General features: G+C 39.1%; 1 protein-coding gene across 6 annotated transcripts in view; it reads right to left on the reverse strand.

Annotated features, from left to right (window-relative positions):
- FOCAD (focadhesin) overlaps positions 1-23,697 on the reverse strand; it is a 302,741-nt gene that overhangs the window by 191,766 nt on the left and 87,278 nt on the right. For all 6 annotated transcript variants that reach the window (XM_005209890.5, XM_024995511.2, XM_024995512.2 and 3 more), the window contains 2 exon segments: positions 18,163-18,250; positions 10,736-10,938 (listed from right to left, as the gene is read on the reverse strand). In XM_005209890.5, the coding sequence (XP_005209947.2) occupies positions 10,736-10,938; positions 18,163-18,250 (291 nt within the window).

A 23,697-nucleotide genomic window follows, 5' to 3' on the forward strand; every position in this document is an offset into this window, starting at 1 on the left:
CAACAGAGTTTGGAAAAAGCCATTACTATGTAAGAGGTATTTACCAGTGAGAACGGATATGGAAAAAACAACAGCAACAACACTGTATTTGCCCATCCCCAAGCCCCAGTAAGAGGCAACTTGGGGCAGATGGCAGATTTGGACTGAGGACAATTCATTTTTGTAATAGTATGTTGATAGGAACAGAGCTGGTTCAGCTGGAGTCTGGAAATTCATTAATAGTTTGTGGATAACTCCTGCAAGAAGCAGCAGCCTGACAGCTCTAAATTGAAATGATACCCAAAGAAGACGTTATGCTTAAGTCAATCTGAGCAATGGCTCCTTGTGGAAGTCAAGTGGTATAGTCAGGGTCAGAGACTGGATAGAATTCTGCCATTGTGAGTGGTGTGCCCAAATACCCCAGAAGAAGCCACAGACACTAAAGAGGAATTAGATATTGCCTGCTCAAAAAATAATTCATTTAGAGTGTAACGAGACAAATTAGAAATCTCTAGAGTATCACTGTCCAATTATTAGAGACTCACTTACATGGATAAGGGTAACAACTGAAAGGATGAGAAGTAAAAGTTAAGCCTTACAAAACTTTTTAATAACAGCTTTATTGAGATATAATTCACATATCATTAAATCCAGGCTTTTAAAGTTAATAGCTCAGAGGATTCTAGTAATTCATAAAGTTGTATAACCATCATCACCAGCTAAATTTAGAACATTTTTCTTCACCCCAAAAGGAAACTCCATGCCCATTAAAGTGTAAGTCACTAAGTCATGTCTGCCTGTGACCCCATGGACTGTAGCCATCAGGCTCCTCTGTCCATCGGATTCTCCAGACAAGAATACTGGAGTGAGTTGCCATTTCCTTCTCCAATGTCCATTAAAAGTCCTTCTTTATTCCCTCTGATCCCCAAGCCCTGGCAACCATTAATCTTTTATTTTGGCTATTTCATATAATAGGAACCACAGAATATGTGGTCTTTAGTAACTAGCTTCTTTTATTTCACATAAAATAAAACTTTTTCAAGGTTCATCCATGTTCTGGTTGACTGGTATCTATCAATGCTTCATTTCTTTTCATTATCAAATAATATCCCACTGTATGGGTATATATTTTGTTTATCCATTCATCAATTAATGGACATTGGGTTTTTTCCCACTTTTTGGCTATGACAAATAATGTTGCTATGAATATTACTGTAAAAGTTTTTGTGAGGACATAGCTGTTCAGTTATTTCAAGTATATGCTTAAGAATGAAGATCACTTTTATCTGAAAATAAATGCCATTATAAAAACATATGAGGAAGCTTTATCTTTTCTGATATGGAAAGACCTCACACAGAAAAATACAAGACACATACAGTGCGCCTGAAATGCTGAGATTATTTTAAAGAGAAGCATAGGGACTATATATTTGTATTTGCATAAATATGTACAAACACACACACACATTTGGAGTATGATAAGACAAATCAGCTTCTTCAGTGTTACTGGCTGTGGGATAGACTTGGATTACTGTGATATTGAATGGTTTGCCTTGGAAACGAACAGAGATCATTCTGTCATTTTTGAGATTACATCCAAGTACTGCATTTCAGACTCTTTTGTTGACCATGATGGCTACTGCATTTCTTCTAAGGGATTCCTGCCTGCAGTAGTAGATATAATGGTCATGAGTTAAATTCACCCATTCCAGTCCATTTTAGTTCCCTGATTCCTACAATGTCGATCTTCACATTCACAAGAATACACAGAAGAACTGTGCAAAAAAGATCTTCACGACCAAGATACTCACAATGGTGTGATCACTCACCTAGAGACAGACATCCTGGAATGTGAAGTCAAGTGGGCCTTATAAAACATCAGTATGAACAAAGCTAGTGGAGGTGATGGAATTCCAGTTGACCTATTTCAAATCCTGAAAGATGATGCTGTGAAAGTGCTGCACTCAATATGCCAGCAAATTTGGAAAACTCAGCAGTGGTCACAGGACTGGAAAAGGTCAGTTTTCATTCCAATCCCAAAGAAAGGCAATGCCAAAGAATGCTCAAACTACCACACAATTCCACTCATCTCACACTCTAGTAAAGTAATGCTCAAAATTCTCCAAGCCAGGCTTCAGCAATATGTGAACCATGAGCTTCCAGATGTTCAAGCGGGTTTTAGAAAAGGCAGAGGAACCAGAGATCAAATTGCCAACATCCACTGGATCATGGAAAAAGCAAGAGAGTTCCAGAAAAACATCTACTTCTGCTTTATTGACTATGCCAAAGGCTTTGACTGTGTGGATCACAATAAACTGTGGAAAATTCTGAAAGAGATGGGAATCCCAGACCACCTGACCTTCCTCTTGAGAAACCTGTATGCAGGTCAAGAAGCAACAGCTAGAACTGGACATGAAACAACAGACTGGTTCCAAATAGGAAAAGGAGTACGTCAAGGCTGTATATTGTCATCCTGTTTATTTAACTTATATGCAGAGTACATCATGAGAAACACTGGACTGGAAGAAACACAAGCTGGAATCAAGATTGCCGGGAGAAATATTAATGACCTCAGATATGCAGATGACACCACCCTTATGGCAGAAAATGAAGAGGAACTAAAAAGCCTCTTGATGAAAGTGAAAGAGAAGAGTGAAAAAGTTGGCTTAAAGCTCAACATTCAGAAAACGAAGATCATGGCATCTGGTCCCATCACTTCATGGGAAATAGATGGGGAAACAGTGGAAACAGTGTCACAGTTTACTTTTTGGAGCTCCAAAATCACTGCAGATGGTGACTGCAGCCATGAAATTAAAAGACGCTTACTCCTTGGAAGAAAAGTTATGACCAACTTAGACAGCATATTCAAAAGCAGAGACATTACTTTTCCAACAAAGGTCTAGTCAAGGCTATGGTTTTCCCAGTAGTCATGTATGGATGTGAGAGTTGGACTGTGAAGAAAGCTGAGCACTGAAGAATTGATGTTTTCGAACTGTGGTGTTGGAGAAGACTCTTGAGAGTCCCTTGGACTGCAAGGAGATCCAACCAGGCCATTCTAAAGGAGGTCAGCCCTGGGTGTTCTTTGGAAGGACTGATGCTGAATCTGAAACTCCAATTCTTTGGCCACCTCATGTGAAGAGTTGACTCATTGGAAAAGACTCTGATGCTGGGAGGGATTGGGGGCAGGAGGAGAAGGGGATGACAGAGGATGAGATGGCTGGATGGCATCACTGATTCAATGGACGTGAGTTTGAGTGAACTCTGGGAGTTGTTGATAGACAGGGAGGCCTGGTGTGTTGCAATTCATGTGGTTGCAAAGAGTCTGACACGGCTGAGCAACTGAACTGAAGACAAATCAAAAATCTCTAGAGTATAACTATCCCGTTATTAAAGACTCACATGGACTTGCACACACACACAAAAGTATTTAGACAAACAGAAAAAATTAATAACTACTAATCTTCATCTTCATTTTGAGAGTGTGGAAATTGGACAACCAGAATCAAAGGTGAGAAAGAGACTGCTCATTGTATACCATTTATGATTCTTGAACCATTTCAATGTATTAAAAATACTTTATTTATTATAGTCCTGTCTCGCTAAGAATTTTTTTTCCCAAGAAAATGAAATTCATTAAAGACTAGAGTCAAGTTCTTTAGTCTAATGACAAACAGCGTTGGACTTCAGATTTAAAAGACCAGATTTTGGCACAGCCATGACAGTTATTAGACAGTTATTAAAAATTGTTACACAATTTCTCTGAGCTTTATTTTCCTCATCTATAAAATGGAAGTAATGTCTATCTCCCTGCCAAAATTATTGAGGTTGAGAAAGAAAGAGTATCTACAAAGCACCCAGCACAGTGCCTAAAGTTGCAAAATAAAGGAAAATATTATCCTTGTCATCTTCAGGAGAGAAAAATACAATTGCTGGATATGATTATAAAAGAAAAATAATTGGAAATCACCATGAACCATAAATTGACTAGGCAGCAGTGATATTACGGAGTAAACATATTAAAACAGAAAAGTAATCCTACTGTGCTTAAAGTATTAGTCCAGGTTTAGGCTCTGTTTTTCATCTGTTTGCCTGAGGTTAGAGTCACAGGAAAAAGGCACAACGTTGACTAAGAGATCACAGAATGGTCTCTCTGTCCCACTGAGTGACAGCTGCCACAGGCATGATCCCAGCGCAAAGGTGCACCAAGGCTTTTCTCTCAGCACCGGCCACCAAATCCTGGCCCCGTGGAGTGCTGTAGGCCCTGGGTTTTAGAGGAGAAGGTAGGTGTTTAAAGATAAAAGACAGGCTTATGTTAAATGAATTATATCTCAATAAAAAGAGACGAAACAATAGAAAAGTAACATTTAAGTGAATATGAAATGGTTGCACATCTACATATGTAAAACAGTTGCAAATCTTTACTTTTTAAAAATTTTAATAAAAATGTTCAGGTACACTGAATACTAACAATATCTGTTCATACTTCTTTGTCTAAAGAGGACTGAAAAAGAAATTGTGAATGCAGGTGAACAATATGGATTTTCATTAACTTAAAAGAATAACAATTTTCAATAATGTGGACTAAAACAGGCTTAACAAGTGAGGCCAGGATTTGACCAGGAGAGGGAGTGTGGAACAAACCTAGAGACACTTAAAAGTAGCACAGGTCTGTGCAAAAAGGGATTTAATTACTCACCAGACCAGAAACAGAAGACTGGAATAGATAAAGCCTTAATAAGAGTGTCCTTCTCTTCTATACAGGGCTTCCCTGGTGGCTCAGAGGGTAAAGCGTCTGCCTGCAATGCAGGCGACCTGGGTTGGATCCCTGGGTCAGGAAGATCCCCTGGAGAAGGAAATGGCAACCCACTCCAGTACTCTTGCCTGGAAAATCCCATCGACAGAGAAACCTGGTAGACTACATTCCATGGGATCGCAAAGAGTCGGACAGGACTGAGCGACTTCACTTTCACTTTCACTTTCTGTTCTATACATCTATAAAGAATCTAATCAAGAGTTAAAAGCCTTGGTAGTGGTTAATTATCACCGAAAGACAACCATTCTCTGTATCCATGTTATTAAGAAGACAATGATAGAAGCACAAGATCTAATTCCTATTAACTTCCAATCAAAAGCTTTTAAGAAACCGGTTTACTTCAATTTACTATTGATTTACTGTTTTCCTGTAAATCTGAAATACTGTTATTAACTCCCAAGTTCAGCACAAAGATGATAAATTACTGTTAATAAAATCAAAGTGGCAGCAATAGAGTGTAGGCAAATGTAAACTCTATTTGTCAAACAGACAAAACCTGAATCTAAGTCCTACATCCACTCCCTGTGTAATGAGGGGGAAGTTAATTAACCTCCATAATTTCTATTTCTTCACTTACAAAATGAGTACTGTAAGATTATCATCAAGGAAATGCAAATCAAAACCACAATGAAATAGCACTTCATAACCACTCCTGTGTTAGTCTCTCAGTCATGTCTGACTCTTTGCGACCCCGTGGACTCCCCATCAGGCTTATCACCCCATCAAGTTGCTCTGTCCGTGGAATTCGCCATGCAAGAATACTAGAGTGGGTTGCCATTCCCTTCTCCAGGGGATCTTCGTGACCCAGGGATCAAACCTGGGTCTCCTGCATTGCAGGCAGATTCTTTACCATCTGAGCCACCAAGGAAGCCCATCACAACCACTAGTATGGTTGTAATAAAATGACAGGTAGTAACAAGTGTTGGCAAGTACATAGAGAAACTGGCACCTTCACACACTGCTAATGGGAATGTAAAATGATACAGTCCCTTTGGAAAAGTCTCACGGCTCCTCAAATGATCAAACACATGGTTACCATATGATCTAGCAATTTCACTCCCTAGGTTATCTACCCCCAAAAAATGAAAATCTATGTCCACACAAAAACTTGTACAGGAGTATTCACAACAGCATTATTCACAATAAACAAAATTTTCTTAAAAAAATTAAAACCCAAATGTTCAATAGATGAATGAAAAAATAAAATGAGGTAGCTTCATACAATGGAATATTATAAAGTGTCTGCCTGGAATGCGGGAGACCTGCATTTGATCCCTGGGTCGGGAAGATCCCCTGGAGAAGGAATTGGCAACCCACTCCAATATTCTTGCCTGGAGAATCCCATGGACAGATGAGCCTGGTGGGCTACAGTCCATGGGGTCGAAAAGAGTCAGACACGACTGAGCAACTTCACTTCACTTCACTTTCTTTTTTGGAGTAATAAAAGTATTCTAAAATTGACTGTGGTATTGTATACACAACTCTGTAAACATACAAAAAGCCACTGAGTTGTGAACTTTAAATGAGTAAAATGTATGTATGTGAATTTTATCTCAATAAATCTATTTTAAAAAATAATCAGACTCTCACTGCATGACCCTTGGCAAGTTATCTTCTCTATATTTCAGTTAACTCTTGGATAAAATTAGACCAATAATAATAATACCTACTTCAAAGAGTTTGGGATAAAATCAAATGACTTAATACATGGCAAAGGACTCAGAATGGAGCCTGAACATAAGACGTGCTTAATAAACAACCACTGAAGCAGGGCTTTGTTGCCTATTTGGCCAGGGCCCGGAGAGCTTCAACCATTAGGCCTTCAACCAAGGCCACACATGTGGAAACAGCAAAACAAAACTATTTCAAAGTTATTGTGAGAAAAGAGTTGATCCACATAACTTCTTAAATAGAGCATGTGCTCAATAAATCTTAACTTCAGCTATAAATAGGACAACAATATATTATAAATTTTGATTTTTTAAGAGACAAATACTCAAAATCCTTTCTGCTTACTATATACTACTTCAAAGTGACAATGAGTGAAACCTACTTAGTACTGCTTTATTAAAAGGTAATAAAGCTCACAGTGCTTTAAGTACGAACAAAGTACTTTATCCAAAAATACCAATTAATAAATGTATGACAGATCCTACCTCAGTCATCCTTTCTCTAAATCTTTCTGTTGACTAAAATAGTTCTCCAAAGATGAATCTTGCCCTACTGTATAACTGCAGGAATTTGACTATTAAGTCTCTTTCTTGCTTTATTTCACCCATCCCTGGCTGCCAGGGGCATGCAAGAGACTCCAGCAGATAGCTTCCTATGGGCCAGCTCTGGCCTGTGACACCCCACACACTTCACCAGCTAGCAGGTCATAGCTACAATCTTCCCACCAGGCTGTGATCTCAGCCTTGAGTGCGGAGATCCATTTGGTTCATTCTTTGGGTGTCCCCTGCCTCACTCTCAGAAGTAGAAGCTGTTCTCAACATTTATTATGGCAATATTCCTTAGAGCCTCATTACTGCTTTCAGTAATTAAACACCTTTTACTAGTTAATAACTTCTGTACTAAGTTTCTCTTTATTTAAATTATCAGTGTGGCTTCTCTCTCCTAACTAGACCCTGACTCATACCCTGGTGCTTTCTTCTCACGACCACCTGCCCCCATTTTCTGGGGGTAGGGGCAGCAAAATTGTAAGGACTTTAGAGTTGCGACTAGTATTTGATGTTTTTCACCTAAGAGAACACAAATAGGTTTTAAACATCACCTGTCATAGTCTAATACAAAGGATCCTGTTTTTCTTACACGATAAATAAACAAATAGATGTTTATTACTGCTGCTACTGCTAAGTCGCTTCAGTTGTGTCCGACTCTGTGCGACCCCATAGATGGCAGCCCACCAGGCTCCCCCGTCTCTGGGATTCTCCAGGCCAAAACACTGGAGTGGGTTGCCATTTCCTTCTCCAATGCATGAAAGGGAAAGGTGAAAGTGAAGTCGCTCAGTCGTGTCTGACTCTTAGCGACCCCATGGACTGCAGCCCACCAGGTTCCTCTATCCATGGGATTTTCCAAGCAAGAGTACTGGAGTGGGGTGCCATTGCCTTCTCCAAGAAGTTTATTAGATTATGCTAATCTTTTAAAGAGATGAATGGCTGCTTTGATATTTTACTTTTTAATTCTTAGAAACTGAGAGAAGTTAAAATGTGTTTTATTTCATTGTTATCAACACTTCAGAAACAGGTAGGGAATTCCCTGGCAGTCCAGTGGTTAGGATTCTACTTTCACAGCTCAGGGTGTGGGCCAATCCCTGGGGAGGGACCTACGATTCCACATGGCACACAGCATAACCAAAAAATTAAGGAAAAAAAAAAAAGAAATGGACAGGAAACAGAGAACTGCATGGTACGGTAATATTTACCCTTGGATTTATTTATGAAAAGAATTATACTTCTGAAGAAATGCTTTAGTTCTAAGCCAAATACTCAAGTCAGAATCACCAATTTAAAATGAAATAATAAAAATATAAACAACAAAAATCTGTGATTCTAAACAATGTTTCTGTAATAAATCAAGAGGGTAAAATGATCTGTATTTGTATCAGAAGCATACATTCCTCACTGAACAGAAATTTCTTGACTATCTACTACGTAGTAAACAATAGGTCAGGTGTGGAGGATGCAAAGACAAATAAATAAGCTAGGGTGTTATCTATTTCCTTGAATATGTGGAAAATACTCAGTTTCACCGCTGCTAAAGTGTTTTTAATTTTCCAATCCATGATCAGCTGAAAAGATAATGCAGAAACACCTACGGTGGAAAAAACATCAAAAGTTCAACAACTGTTGCAATTTAAATATTAATGTGCTTAAAAAAAAAAGGCAAAGTATGAAAAAGGCCAAGCTTCCTTCCCTGGGTGAGCTCACGGCACAGCTGGAGGTACAAATATGTACCCCTTAAATTAAGACACACAACATAATCCCCTTAAACTAAGACACACAACACAATCCACTAATGCTGAAAGTGTTTGGATGCAAAGGAGACAGAGTAATAAATTCTGACTCAGGGAGGCTGAAAACACTTGGCTGGGTCTTGAAGAACGAGTAGTTCAGGCAAAGGAGACAAAAGTGCATTATGTACTAAAGCAAAGATTCAGGAGGAGAACTGGGAGTTTGGGGCAGGTTAAATTTATAGGTATGTTTGGAATATAGGGTCTGGACAGGCGTAGGAGAAAAGCCAACAGTAAACTGTGGCTTAAATTTTTCAAAAGGGAGATCATATATCCACTGAAAGCCTCAATACAGCAGCACACTACCATCAGGAGGACATTTACACCCTAATAGTATTCCTTCCTCCTCCCTCTTCACCAGCTGCTAAAGAGAAAATCCACCATGCAGTGCTGATGAATAAGATTCACACACACCTGAGCAAATAATAAGCTGAGTACTTACACATTAGATTTAGGGTGATCCTCAGTAAATATCACTCATGATTTAAAGGAACAGAACTCTCAGACATAGTACCCTGTCCCCACCCCCATTCAGAATCCAATTTGTGTTCTATACGGGCAAACTACAAGGGGAGGTAAAAGGCTATTAGAAATTTGGGGTCACAGTTTGTCATCCTATCAGAGCAGATGTTAAGAACTCTCTTATTTTAATGCAAATCAATTACCTATTTCAAGTTTTATGCTTTAGTCAAACAATTAGGATCAAGGAGGCTACAGCATACATTCAATATGCCTGCAGGCTAGTTTCTGCTGCATGATCAAACAGGGAACATAACCAAGAATCCCCAACAATGCCTGGATTTCTGCTGCTAGAACATTTAACAATACGTCATTAGTGGTATCTCTACTTTTGCAAACAAAACAACTAAGGCACTTGCTTGCATTTATGTAATGTCTTTGGTCTCTGGAAACTTAAGATGCTTCACCAGTTTTACCGTCTTTAACCCTTTATAGTTGGGAAGTACTATCACATTTTACTGGGCTTTGCTGGTGGCGCTAGTGGAAAGAACCTGCGTGCCAATGCAGATAGACGTAAAAGATGAGGGTTTGACTCCTGGGTCAGGAAGATCCCCTGGAGGAGGGCATGCCTACCCACTCCAATATTATTGCCTGGAGAATCCCATGGACTGTGGAGCCTGGCAAGCTACAGTTCATAAGGTTGCACAGAGCTGGACACGACTGAAGTGACTTAGGACACACACATCACATTTTACTAAAGTTAAAACCCAAGCACCTAAACAGAAAAAAATATGATGAATGTAGGCCTAGAATTCAGCCACTAACAAGATATTACTCATATTTCTCCATTATTCTAACAGGACCAGTGAGACTGACAAAGCCAAATGGGGTAAGCCCGGTAGGCATGGATCAGAATGAAGTGTGACAGTTGGGCTGAAGGGAGTAGGAACACACACAGGGACATCAAGAACCATGTGCTGGGGAATACAGCGTAAGGTGCCATATTCAAAAGTCAAGTCTTAGTTCTTACAGATCCCAGAACTTCCAGGCAATTGCAGTTCCCCACCATGGATTGTTGCAGGTCTAATTACACTGCACTATTTAACAGTATAAAGAAGGGGAAGAAAGGCTCCATGCTCACATGTGTTGCAGAAGCACTAGGTTAGTTAACTAGAACTAGTTGCTTTCCTGCAGGATTCCTTAGGACCTTTAACCACTAATGGACACTGGAAACTCAACAAGCAAAAAAGATTAGACAGATTTCCAACACTTATTTCAAGCAGGACTACCCTCCCCACCACAGTCCAGAAGAATACACTAACATCAACACCAGTGCCTGACAGAGTGGTAAAATTCAACGACAGGATTTAAACCCAAACACATATATCATCAGGAGGTGAGATTTCCGGCAGTGACTTAAATCCCATATAACTGATTAAACTTTATGTTAAGAGAAACAGGGATAAAGTGGTTACCTTTCGGTGCTTGTCTCTGTAGCGCTCCTGCTGCACCATTTCTAAAAGGTTTACAGCCAACTGCTGCCTAGAGGGACCTTCTTCATCCACGGATATACAGTCTTCCAAGGCAGTAGAAGACAGTATCTGCAGAAGTGGCATCACTAGCAGCAACGAGGACTTTGGGATCTTCTGACTCTCAGCAGAAGAAAGGAGCTTCAGAGCTGGTCATCCAAACAACAATTCACAGTTTTCAAAATTAATACTGCAGTCAAACAAAATGCTGTTTTGTTTAAGAGAAATATGCAAAGAGCTTTCTTGCCCCTTTACAATTGGGTCATACATACAATTAAGATGATAAACCTGATCCTTTAAGAAATAAAAAGAACATAAAAATTAACTCAGCAAAAATAAGCTATTAATGCACAGAACTTTTTAGTTTTTACTTGAGGATGCTCTTAGAGAAAATTCATATCATAAAGTAAAATCAACTTTTTTTTTTCAGGTCAATATGAATTTCTTTAAAATTCAACTCAACTTTTGTTCTTATACCCTGTCAGATCCTCTGCCCTCACAAACTGAGCCAAGAGACCAGAGTTCCTGATGTACGGATAACAAAATCAACACATGCACTACTCTTTCAAGCCCAGCTGAGAATTGTATCAAGCGATGCAAAAGTAAACAAGGTGAAGCACGGGATGACCTTCAGCAGTAATTACCAAGAAGCAAATCAGCAAATTCTCAAAGTCCATTACCCATGGAATACAACCCATGTTTATAAAAGATTTTTTTTAACATGGAAACAAACACACACGCAGAATAATTTACTTATATGTGTAGTCTCCCTTAGACTATGAACAGGATGAATTAAAGAATAAACTTTCTTCACAGTTATTGAATGAATGCTGATTTACTGAAAAAGGTTATTTTTACAAATAACCTCCTTCAGAGTGAGATTATTAATCAACTTAACTTCCCCACTACACCAAAAAAAACTACAGTGAACTTTAAATCATGTCAATGAATTGCTAGTATTGTATTTTAAATCACCTGGAAGTCAAACCTGAATGTGGTATGAAATACAGACACTTGTTACTCCAACACTACAAATTTACTTTTTTTGCCTAAATATTAGTCTTAATTCATAATTGTCAGTTATTACAATAATATAATACCTTTAACAGATACTGAAAGAGGAACTCCCCAGGTCGGTAGGTGCCCAATATGGTACTGGAGATCAGTGGAGAAAATAACTCCAGAAAGAATGAAGGGATGGAGCCAAAGCAAAACAATACCCAGTTGTGGATGTGACTGGTGATAGAAGCAAGGTCTGATGCTGTAAAGAGCAATATTGCATAGGAACCTGGAATGTTAGGTCCATGAACCAAGGCAGATTGGAAGTGGTCAAATAGGAGATGGCAAGAGTGAATGTTGACATTCTAGGAATCAGCAAACTAAAATGGACTGGAATGGGTGAATTTAACTCAGATGACCATTATATCTACTACTGCAGGCAGGAATCCCTTAGAAGAAATGGAGTAGCCATCATGGTCAACAAAAGAGTCCGAAATGCAGTACTTGGGTGCAAGCTCAAAAATGACAGAATGATCTCTGTTCGTTTCCAAGGCAAACCATTCAATATCACAGTAATCCAAGTCTACGCCCCAACCAGTAACACTGAAGAAGCTGAAGTTGAATGGTTCTATGAAAACCTACATGACCTTTTAGAACTAACACCAAAAAAAGATGTCCTTTTCATTATAGGGGACTGGAATGCAAAAATAGGAAGTCAAGAAACACCTGGAGTAACAGGCAAATTTGACCTTGGAATATGGAATGAAGCAGGGCAAACGCTAATAGCGTTTTGCCAAGAGAACACACTGGTCATAGCAAACACCCTCTTCCAGCAACACAAGAGAAGACTCTACACATGGACATCACCAGATGGTCAACACTGAAATCAGATTGATTATATGCTTTGCAGCCAAAGATGGAGAAGCTCTATACAGTCAGCAAAAACAAGACCAGGAGCTGACTGTGGCTCAGACCATGAACTCCTTATTGCCAAATTCAGACTTAAATTGAAGAAAGTAGGGAAAACCACTAGACCATTCAGGTATGACCTAAATCAAATCCCTTATCATTACACAGTGGAAGTGAGAAATAGATTTAAGGGCCTAGATCTGATAGATAGAGTGCCTGATGAACTATGGACTGAGGTTTGTGACATTGTACAGGAGACAGGGATCAAGACCATCCTCATGGCAAAGAAATGCAAAAAAGCAAAATGGCTGTCTGGGGAGGCCTTACAAATAGCTTTGAAAAGAAGAGAAGTGAAAAGCAAAGGAGAAAAGGAAAGATATAAGCATCTGAATGCAGAGTTCCAAAGAATAACAAGAAGAGATAAGAAAACCTTCTTCAGCGATCAATACAAAGAAATACAGGAAAACAATAGAATAGGAAAGACTAGACATCCCTTCAAGAATATTAGAGATACCAAGGGTACATTTCATGCAAAGATGGGCTTGATAAAGGACAGAAAAGGTATGGACCTAACAGAAGCAGAAGATATTAAGAAGAGGTGGCAAGAATACACAGAAGAACTGTACAAAAAAGATCTTCACAACCAAGATAATCATGATGGTGTGATCACTCACCTAGAGCCAGACATCCTGGAATGTGAAGTCAAGTGGGCCTAAGAAAGCATCACTATGAACAAAGCTAGTGGAGGTGATGCAATTCCAGTTGAGCTATTCCAAATCCTGAAAGATGATGCTGTGAAAGTGCTGCACTCAATATGCCATCAAAATTGGAAAACTCAGCAGTGGCCACAGGACTGGAAAAGATCAGTTTTCATTCCAATCCCAAGGAAAGGCAATGCCAAAGAATGCTCAAACTACCGCACAATTGCACTCATCTCACATGCTAGTAAAGTAATGCTCAAAATTCTCCAAGCCAGGCTTCAGCAATACGTGAACCGTGCACTTCCAGATGTTCAAGCTGGTTTTAGAAAAGGCAGAGGAGCCAGAGATCAAATTGCCAACATCCACTGGATCATGGAAAAAAGAAGACAGTTCCAGAAAAACATCTATTTCTGCTTTATTGACTCTGCTTTATTGACTATGGATCACAATAAGCTGTGGAAAATTCTGAAAGAGATGGGAATACCAGACCACCTGACCTGCCTCTTGAGAAACCTGTATGCAGGTCAGGAAGCAACAGTTAGAAATGGACATGGAACAACAGACTGGTTCCAAATAGGAAAAGGAGTACGTCAAGGCTGTATATTGTCACCCTGCTTATTTAACTTATATGCAGAGTACATCATGAGAAATGCTGGGCTGGAAGAAGCACAAGCTGAAATCAAGATTGCTGGGAGAAATATTAATGACCTCAGATATGCAGATGACACCACCCTTATGGCAGAAAGTGAAGAGGAACTAAAAAGCCTCTTGATGAAAGTGAAAGAGGAGAGTGAAAAGGTTGGCTTAAAGCTCAACATTCAGAAAATGAAGATCATGGCATCTACTCCCATCACTTCATGGGAAATAGATGGGGGAACAGTGGAAACAGTGGCAGACTCTACTTTTTTGGGCTCCAAAATCACTGCAGATGGTGATTGCAGCCATGAAATTAAAAGACGCTTACTCCTTGGAAGGAAAGTTATGACCAACCTAGATAGCATATTCAAAAGCAGAGACATTACTTTGCCAACAAAGGTCTAGTCAAGGCTATGGTTTTTCCAGTGGTCATGTATGGATGTGAGAGTTGGACTATGAAGAAAGCTGAGCGCCGAAGAATTGATGCTTTTGAGCTGTGGTGTTGGAGAAGACTCTTGAGAGTCCCTTGGACTGCAAAGAGATCCAACCAGTCCATTCTGAAGGAGATCAGCCCTGGGATTTCTTTGGAAGGAATGATGCTAAAGCTGAAACTCCAGTACTTTGGCCACCTCATGCGAAGAGTTGACTCATTGGAAAAGACTCTGATGCTGGGAGGGATTGGGGGCAAGAGGAGAAGGGGACGACAGAGGATGAGATGGCTGGATGGCATCACTGACTCGATGGACGTGAGTCTGAGTGAACTCCGGGAGTTGGTGATGGACAGGGAGGCCTGGCGTGCTGCAATTTTTGGGGTCGCAAAGAGTCGGACACGACTGAGAGTCTGAACTGAACTGAATATCTTTAACAAAATATGAAATTCATGTAATACAAATATTTCTATATTCTGTACTATGGCTCTTGCAGGCATTTTTACAAATTGCTATTTACAATCATGGCCAGTGTTAGTAATTAAGAAGCGTAACATTGTATTATGCACGCTCAGTCACTTCAGTCGTGTCTGACTCTCTGCAATCACATGGACTGTAGCCTGCCAGGCTGCTCTGTCCAAGGGATTCTCCATGCAAGAACACTGGAATGAAAAAAAAAAAAAAAAGAACACTGGAATGGGTTGCCATGCCCTCCTCCAGGGGATATTCCCAACCCAGGGATTGAATCTGCATCTTTTGTGTCTCCTGGTATTGCAGGTAGATTCTTTACCACTGAGCCACCAGAGAAGCCCCAACATTGTATTAGTGCTGTGTATTTTTAAAACTTGAAATAATCAATATTCTCCCCGCTATCCTATTGCTTTGAGCATTCTTTCCCAATATATGAAACAATAGATTTTTATTTACATTTCAACTTTATACACTAGCTCAATAGTTTTCAGTATGGTTTATTCACTCTATCAAAGGTAACTTCAAATCAGAGACACTGGTTTACAAAAGGAAAACTTGGCTCTTCTCCAACAAAAGTACTGGAGTGTTTGATCCTGTATTATCCTATCATACATGAGCTATAATTGAAGGACTGGAGCCTCAGAATTAGGAATGCAGATTCTGTAGGGCATCAAAAATTTTTTTCTGGTCCAAAAACAAAAACCATGTATACGAAATATCCAGAAGAGACAAATTTAGAGACAGGATGCACTTTAGTGTTTTTCTGGGACCGAGGGTGGGAATGAGGATTAACTATAAATGGGTGCAAGAAATTTGGGGGAGAGGGATTGATGCAAAATGTTCTAAAACTAGACTGTGGAGCTGGCGGCACAACTCTGTAAATTTACTTTTGAAAAATTTATTTATTTTTGGCTGTGCTGGGTCTTTGTTGCTGTGTGGGCTTGTCTCTGGTTGCAGTGAGTGAGGGCTACTGTCCAGTCGCAGTGCATGGGCTTCTCATTGACGTGGCTTCTCCTGTTGGGGAGCACAGGCTCCAGTCATGAGAGCTTCAATGGTCGCAGCACACAGGCTCATTAGCTGTGGCCCCTAGAGCTTGCAGGCTTCAGCAGTTGTAGCGCATGGGGTCATTACTTGTGGTGCAAGGCTTAGTTTCTGCATGGCATGTGGAATCTTCCCAGACCAGGGATCAAACCTGTGTCCCCTTCTTTTCCAATGTACAACCAGGGAAGTCCCATAAATTTACTTTTAAATGCTATTGTACATTTAAAAACAGTGAGCTCTATGGTAAATAAATTTGCCTCAATAAAGCTGCTTTTTAAAAATAATAAAACTATGATTGTCATAAGTAACAGGATTGGAAAATTATACCTATAGGAGGATGCCATGTATACTCTTTAAGGGGAGGAGGCAAAAACAGTTTAGTAAGAGACTAGGGAGGAAGGTACAAAGAGAAGAGGGCCAATAAGCAAAAGCAGGGTAGGAATCAAAGCCCTTAAAAGAGCCAAGGGTCCCTTCCATATGCTAAAGCTATTTCTAAGACACTGTAAATGAAAGAGTAATTCATCCTCAAAATCATGGATTAAAATGCCCAGAAGGAGTTACACAATCAGTATTTACCTCAATCATGTTTTAAAAATGAAAGTGGGAATGAATCAACGAATCATGGCATCATAACATACACATCACAAATTAGACAACATCCTACATTACTGCATGTATTATACTGGACCAAGTAAAGCGAAGCAATACTAATGTAAAAGCCACAATTTAAAGGTATGACTTGTTTGTTGATCTGCAAACTTGATTCTTTCCCACGTTATTCTTTTTTTAATTTATTTATTTATTTTAATTGGAGTCTAATTACTTTACAATAATGTAGTGGTTTTCGCCATACACTGACATGAATCAGTCATGGGTGTACAAGTGTCCCCCATCCCGAACCCCCCTTCCCACATCCCTCCCCATCCCATCCCTCAGGGTTGTCCCAGTGCACCGGCTTTGAGTGCCCTGTTTCATGCATCAAACTTGGACTGTTGATCTATTTCACATATGGTAATATACATGTTTCAATGGTTTTCTCTCAAATCATCCCACCCTCACCTTCTCCCACAGAGTCCAAAAGCCTGTTCTTTACATCTATCTCTTTTTTGCTCTTGCATATAGGGTCATTGTTACCATCTTTCTAAATTCCACATATAGGCATTAATATACTGAATTGGTGTTTTTCTTACTGACTTACTTCACTCTGTACAATAGGCTTCAATTTCATCCACCTCATTAGAACTGATTCAAATGTGTTCTTTTTAATACCTGAGTAATATTCCATTGTGTATATGTACCACAACTTTCTTATCCATTCGTCTGCCAACGGACATCTAGGTTGCTTCCATGTCCTAGCTATTGTAAACAGTGCTGCGATGAACACTGGGGTCTCTTTCAACTCTGGTTTCCTCGGCATGTATGCCTAGCAGTGGGATTACTGGGTCATAAGGCAGTTCTATTTCCAGGTTTTTAATGAATCTCCACATTGTTCTTCATAGTGGCTGCACTAGTTTGCATTCCCACCAACGGTGTAAGAGGGTTCCCTTTTCTCCACACCCTCTCCAGCATTTATTGTTTGTAGACTTTTTCATAGCAGCTGTTCTGACTGGCATGAGATGGTACCTCATTGTCCCACATTACTCTTAAACAGAACATTTTTTGCCTCCCTTTAGCCCCATTCCTTACTTTTTTTTAAGTCAATACTGGACAGTCAAAAGAATGTTATCTTCATTTGTACTAGGTAGGTTAACAAAATAATCATAAATTAAGCCTTGTTCAATGTGGCACCAGTTTTGAATAGTAAAGGTGTATAGAGTTTTAAAAGTAAATTCAAATGCTAAATACTTATTCTGCTTCAAGGGTTTTATGCTATTGATTCTGTTTGCTGTACAACTAAATGAGCTGACACACCCTTCAAAATATTTACCAATGTCACTGCTATATAATTTAGAACATAATGTCCTAACGAACAGCTGAGATATTTGGTAAATTATGGTATATGGAATCTTGCACAAAACACCTTGATAAGAAAAAGAAAGCTCTATTTGATAATGACTAAACGGAAAAATTCCAGAACGGACATTCACAACATATAGGACTTTACAGCACAGTACAATACGTAGATCAAGTGACACCTGCCAATACTCATGTTAACTTACGTTACTCTTGTGAGCGTATTTTTATTTACCTAGACTTAAGATTGGCTTCTGTTGACTTGCTGGAGTCTGTAGAAGTAGTAAAGCTATTCCAATTATGACCGGTTCAACAGGAAAATCCTAAAGGAAAAGAAGAAAAGCAAAGAGCTGAAGAAGTTTCCAAGACCCATTGATTTATAATTTGTATCTAGGAAAAGTATATTTAACATGAAATATTATAAACCTATTGTACAAAATTACTCACAGTAAGCCTGTTCTATTTAAGGAAGAGTTGTTGAATGCCACAGCAGTCACAAGTAAATTCAAAATGTTATCATATCTGGCCAAAGAGCAATAAGTTATAAACCATATTAATTCAGAGGGAAAACCTGCAGTCTTCAAAACAGTCAGTCTTTGCAAACCAAAAAAAAATACCTGAAATACTTAAGAATATTTCATTTCTGGAAAGTAGCTGAATTGTCTACTTAGGTAATACAGACATCGCTCATCTATACAACTTACATAATAAATTACACTTAACAAATTTTGATAAATCATGTTATTATAATAAAAGAAACATTAGTACCAGAGAAGCAGAGATTATTTTTAAATTACAGTAACTTACTAAGTATATGTAAATATAGTAAAGCAATAACCATAGAAACTTAAGGTCATTAATTTCACCAAGTATATAAATGAAATAAAAAAAAAGATAAAAAGGACATGTACATTAAATTCTAATAAGGAAAATACAAGTGGCATAAGATGTCATTTGAAGTTTTAAATAAAGAAAACAATAATGTTTTATGGAACTAAAGAAGGTCCAACACCCTCTGCTAAAATCACTTCATTCTGAAATTTACAGAAGTGTCTACAATTCTGTCGGAGAAGGCAATGGTAACCCACTCCAGTACTCTTGCCTGGAAAATCCCATGGACGGAGGAGCCTGGTGGGCTGCAGTCCATGGGGTCGCTAAGAGTCGGGTACGGCTGAGTGACTTTACTTTGACTTTTCACTTTCATGCATTGGAGAAGGAAATGGCAATCCACTCCAGTATTCTTGCCTGGAGAATCCCAGGGATGGGGGAGCCTAGTGGGCTGCCATGTATGGGGTCGCACAGAGTCAGACACGACTGAAGTAACTTAGCAGCAGCTACAATTCTGTAACAAATTCTTCAGAATTCTACAATTCTACAAGCAGAAAATTTCCCATGAATCATGAGTGTAGGCAAAAAATTAAAAAACCAAATGTGAGATAGAACTGTGTGTTAAAGAAACACTAGAGAGAAATCAACTTAGTCTGACACAACTAGAGTTATATTCCTGGAGATGCCATCAACTCTGGTACAAATTACTAAATGTATATCTACATCTTCAGCTTCTCTGGTGGCTCAGTGGTAAAAAGAATCCTCCTGCCAATGAAAGAAAGACTTTAACACACAGGCTATCATTGGAAAGGCCACCAAGTAGCTTCTCATGAGACTGGCCTGTTGAGAACAAAGGGTGGAAGAGAAAGAGCTGGAGATCAAGACACCTAACATAAGGAAAAGTAATGGCAGAGGATGAGACTAGATGACTTTAAATTGTTCATGATTCTGAGAGGTCACAAATTTTTTGTGTGATTAGAGGGCTTCCCTGGTGACTCAAATGGTAAAAGAATCTGTCTGCAATGTAGGGGACCCAGGTTCTGTCTCTGAGTTGGAAAGATCCCCTGAAGAAGGAATGGCTACCCATTCCAGTATTCTTGCCTGGAGAATCCCACGGACAGAGGAGCTTGGTGGGTCCTTGGGGTCCCAAAGAGTCAGACACGACTGAGTTACTAACACTTCACTTCCACTGCTTTAATGAACACCTGAGAATGGTACCATTTAATGAGGTCTTTCAATAAAAGCCTGTGCTGGACATCTCATGAACACCTTCAAATACTACAGCTATCGCTATAGTGACTCATACTGCCTGCCCCAGGCCACTGAGAGATCCAGAAGTACAGGGAAGTTCAAGTCCCATAGGCCACGCCTTGACAAGTTGTTAAGAGAAGTCCAGGGATAAACACTTCCGTCTTTATTCTGGATCCTTCTGGCAGGTTCTGAAACATCTTCCATAACACTTCTTAGCATATTCCATGAGATGAGCAACTGGCTCCTTACAGTAGTGGCCCACTTGATAATACTCGTACTGCCCCTCCTGCCTTTAGTATTTCACTCTTCCTGTCTCTCTCCCACTTGCTTCCTGAGATCACAGCCACAGATGGACTCCTGATGATAAGCTTTTGCCTTTGTGGAAACCCAGGTTTTGTTTTTGCCTTTAGGGATATTCAGGGTCTACTTTTTGAGGAACCAAGGCTAATTCAAGAGCCTAACTGGAGAAAAGAAGTAAAGAAACCTTTATATTGGACCACAGGTATCACTGGAGCCTTGATGACAATAAACACCTGGAGTCCTTTCGCCTCAATCAAATGAAACATAGCAGTGAGCATCAGCCGTGTTCCAGGCAGGAAGTACATATGCTGGGCTCGGGGATGCTACTGTGAACAAGAGAGCATGAAAAAGTTTTTACATTGTTGTTGGATTTTTTTTTCTTATTGTTGTTTTGTTTGTTTAGTGAAAAACAAGGAATGAGAAAGGCCACAGCAGAGGTAAGTATCTGCAGCAGACACAACAAAGACAACAGCCCAGCTCACACAATTCCCCAGTGTCACAGCTCTGCAACCTTCCCTGCCCTCCACTCAGAGTTGACTGACCCAAGCTGGGCCAATCAGACCATTCTTCCTAGGAATCTGAGAACTTAAACCTCAGTTTAACTTAAACCTCAGTTCTTCACACAGTGAAGAAAGGTACGGGGGACATCTGATGGTAATGTGTTAGGGAACATAGGTTTCCAGCCTTACCAAAGCTGGGAGGTTTAGCACTCTTCACTTTGAAAGCTACCTAGTCTCCCCACAAACAATATTTTCTGTTAAGAGTACATATGCTTAGGGCTCTGTGCTTCCAATGCAGGGGGCATGGGTTCAATCACTGGTCAGGGAACTAAGGTCACACAAGTCGTGTGGTATAGCCAAAAAAAAAAAAAAGAGAGAAAAAAATATATATTTTGCTTGAAATGGGAAATATCTTAGGTTATGATCATTCAAATAGGCTAAAAATAGTTCAGCTAAGACCAAATACATTGAAACTAATGTAGCCTAAGAAATACATCCATTTTCAGTGTGCAATGAAATAAATCCAATATAAGAACAGAAAAGGAATAAAGAGGAAAAGACAAGTTAATGTAATATTTGAATTGAACATTTAGCTAAATTTCCTGGGGGACAGGAAATTTCATAACATAAGTATTTTAACAGTTCTACATGTTTTTAATTCCTTCTAGAATTTTTAAAATATTGGGCAGATGGAAGACACAGCATAAATAAGACCTTCTCCCACAGACACCATTTCATCATTCTCAATGAAAGTATTCTGTCATTCTACATTAAAATCAAAAATATTTTTAAAATCCGACTCGAGTCAAAAATATTTGACTCAATATTTGACTCAAAAATTGACTCAAAAATATGACTCAATATTTGACTCAAAATTTGACTCAAAAATTAACTCGAGACAATGTGAATTTTAATAAGGATATTATCCATAAGAAGTTGAAATGCATCAAATATGTTTAAATCTATAAGTTCAGAATACTTTCAGAAATTAGTAAGTAAAGGGAAAGAGTCAAGCCTGTATTCTAACTTTTCTGTATAAACTCTACTACTGGACAACCAAATACTAAGTGGAACCAACTACTTCTTTTAAGAGAAGTAGTCCAGCTAACAAAGGAAGAAGAACAGAATTAGAACATCATTTCTTTAATTCCTAATGAATTAATGGAACTAGGCACCAGCATCAACAAATACCAACATCATAAAAAGAAGAGCAACACATATTATGTGCTTCTCGATGAAAGAACACACCATGCCTTGTAGTCTTGGAAACAAAAAAATAAAACAAAAATCTGAATCTGATCAGGCCTCTATAGCTAACAACCTATGAACAGGGAGACATGTCAAAGTGCACCAAGAGATTGCAATCAGCAGGTTTCAAGATTTACAAAACTCTATAGCTCACATAAGCCAGGTTTTCCTTCTTTTTTAAAACATGTAAACAATGTACAGATACACATGGAGGTGATAAAACTATAAACAAATGTAAAGAAGATATCCCCATAGAAGTCAGGATAGTCAGGGCAAGGAGGAGGTTGTGATCAGGACTGCGCTAATTAGGACTAACCCTAGGAAACTTCTAGGGTTGCCAGAAAAGCTCTATTTCTGGATTTTTTATGCTTACAAGGTTGTTTACCTTCTATGCAAAAAAATATATATAATAATAATCAAATTATTTAAGGGTGCTAGTTTAAAAGGTAGATGTTTGGACCCAACCAGCCCAGCTAATTCAATATCTCTAGGGGTAGGACCTAGGCATTTGCAGTTTAAATAAAATCTGCCTAGTGATTTTGATGCACTCTAGTCTGAACAATTTGATTGGAATATAAACTTCCCAGATCTTGTCTTTTTCACCTAACTGCCATAGCAAAGTACTTGCCATAAAAAACTGTCTACATGAAACTACACAAACAAGGAACATTATGGGTTTACCTGTTAAGTACATTACATATATGGTTAAGATAGGCAATTCCAAGTAATTTAACTATATAATATTATCTATATAGTATTTTCTACATATTATTTAGCTACAAATACTATTTATTCATATTTTATATGTATTTTATTAGTATAATATATATAAATATATTATCTATTATAGCTATTATCTAATAGGTGTAACTATATAAAATTGATACAAAAATCTGAAAAAGTATTATTATTTTATTATATTAACTACATAATTTGTAACATCTAAGTAAGTGCTCAGTTGTGTCCAACTCTTTGCAACCCCATAGGCTGTAGCCCACCTAGCTCCTCTGCCCATGGAATTTTCCAGGCAAGAATACTGGAGTGGGGTGCCATTTCTTACTCCAGGAGATCTTCCCAACCCAGGGACCAAACCCATGCCTCTTATATCTCCTGCATTGGCAGGTGGATTCTTTACACTGTGCCACTTGGGATATGGTAATAATGTATCAGTTCAGTTCAGTCGCTCAGTCGTGTCCGACTCTTGGCCACCCCATGAATCGCAGCACGCCAGGCCTCCCTGTCCATCACCAACTCCCAGAGTTCACTCAGACTCACGTCCATCAAGTCAGTGATGCCATCCAGCCATCTCATCCTCTGTCGTCCCCTTCTCCTCCTGCCTCCAATCTGTCCCAGCATCAAAGTCTTTTCCAATGAGTCAACTCTTCACATGACGTGGCCAAAGAATTGGAGTTTCAGCTTTAGCATCATTCCTTCCAAAGAAATCCCAGGGCTGATCTCCTTCAGAATGGACCGGTTGAATCTCCTTGCAGTCCAAGGGACTCTCAAGAGTCTTCTCCAACACCACAGTTCAAAAGCATCAATTCTTCGGCACTCAGCCTTCTTCACAGTCCAACTCTCACATCCATACATGACCACTGGAAAAACCATAGCCTTGACTAGATGGACCTTTGCTGGCAAAGTAA

Source organism: Bos taurus, chromosome 8 (genome assembly GCF_002263795.3).
Source record: "Bos taurus isolate L1 Dominette 01449 registration number 42190680 breed Hereford chromosome 8, ARS-UCD2.0, whole genome shotgun sequence".
NCBI classification, from domain to species: Eukaryota; Metazoa; Chordata; class Mammalia; order Artiodactyla; family Bovidae; genus Bos; species Bos taurus.